We start from the raw sequence: 1,422 nt of genomic DNA on the forward strand, positions 1-1,422 counted from the left end.
CCTCTGCCTCCGTGCTTCTCTCTGGAGCCGCCTGGGCCTGCGTCCCTGTGTCTCATCCCAGAATGAGTTTGCCAACTCGAACTTACCGGCTGTGCAAGCTCAGGTCAGTAACTGCATCACGCCGTGCCTCAGTTTCCTAATCTACAACACGGGCATAACAAACCCACTCTCGAGGGCGCCCATGGCACGAGCCCCTGAGTGACCCCACCGCAGAGCTCAGAACAGTGCGGGCGCAGGGCAGCCGCGTCCAGTGTGAGCCCAGCGCCAAGTGTGGGCTCGTGGGGCTCTGGGGGAAGCGCCCCTGGAAGCATGTGGGGAGCTGAACCCCGGGAACCGGGTAGCGGCCACGGCCCTTTGGGTGGGTGAGCGAGGCCAGCTGGGTCCGGGGTGCACGGGGCGCGCACGCTCCCCAGCCTTTTACTGTCATTTTCTTTTTTACCTATAAAAGGCAGGTAATAGCACCTGCGTCCTGTGGTCATTAGGGAGGGCGTGAGCCTGTGGGCGCTGCTACCTGAGCTCGCCTGGCCCGGGGGTGGGGCACAGCGGGATGTGGCCATGGGCATCCAACCCTACAGGTTCCTCCGCCACCCCACTTCCTCTGCACCCCTAGTTCCTGCCTCCACATTGCTCCACCCCTCACTCCTAACTCCCCATGACATAGGAGGATCCTGACATCTGTGTCGCCTGTCCCAGCTCAGGGGTGCAACTCCCCTGGAAAGCAAGGGGGGGTAGGCGCTTCCCTCCCTGCTGCTGTCTGTTTCTCTGGGGCCCCCCATTTCTGACTTCAGGGCTCTTCCCCAGCTTGGTTTCCAGAACAGGAAATGCCAGGGTCGAGGGTGTGTCCCCTTGAGGAGGGGAGGAGGAGGAAACAGCAAAGGCCGACCTCTCCCCTCCACTGTTAGAGTTGGGGGGAAGCCGGGGGGTCTGGGAGGAGAGGCCTTCATTAATTAGCCTTTTAATCCTGCCATGCGGACTCTTAATGAGGTGGACGGGCCTCATTACCGCGGGAGCCCTGGCATTAGCCGTCACACCCCTCTTCCAGGGCAGAGCCCGGGTCCTCAGCTGGCCTGGGGAAACTGGGGCAGGAGGGGCTGGGGCCGGGATGCCTGCCTTCTGGGGAAAGGAGGGGGCCGAGGGCGGAGACAGCTGGGGGCCCCAGATTCCTGGGACAGGGAGAAGACCGGACTCCTGCGTCGAGGGAGGAGGGACTGGGGCCGGGTCCTGCCCCCAGCACACCCCTCTTTAAAGGCCAGCCCGGGCGCCCCACCCCCAGTTAACCCCAGCCCTGCGGAGGAGCCGGGATCTTCGCCCAGACCTGCGGGATGGCGGAGGCGCGCGACGGGAGTGACGCCGAGGAGCTGGCGAGCCTCCAGGTGCCCCCCTTGCCGCCGCCGCCGCCGTCGCCGCCGTCGCCCATGACCC

The 1,422-nt window shown here is 65.0% G+C and overlaps 1 protein-coding gene across 1 annotated transcript in view; it reads left to right on the forward strand.

Annotated features, from left to right (window-relative positions):
- Positions 1 to 1,322: 1,322 nt before the first annotated feature.
- The window catches only part of NCCRP1 (non-specific cytotoxic cell receptor protein 1 homolog (zebrafish)), a 4,351-nt gene continuing 4,251 nt past the window's right edge, over positions 1,323 to 1,422 (forward strand). The window contains exon 1 of the mRNA XM_012730494.1: positions 1,323 to 1,408. Coding sequence (XP_012585948.1) covers positions 1,323 to 1,408 — 86 coding nt within the window. The remainder of the gene's footprint in view (positions 1,409 to 1,422) is intronic.

Source organism: Condylura cristata, unplaced genomic scaffold, assembly GCF_000260355.1.
Source record: "Condylura cristata isolate star-nosed mole 26May11 unplaced genomic scaffold, ConCri1.0 scaffold00028, whole genome shotgun sequence".
NCBI lineage: Eukaryota > Metazoa > Chordata > Mammalia > Eulipotyphla > Talpidae > Condylura > Condylura cristata.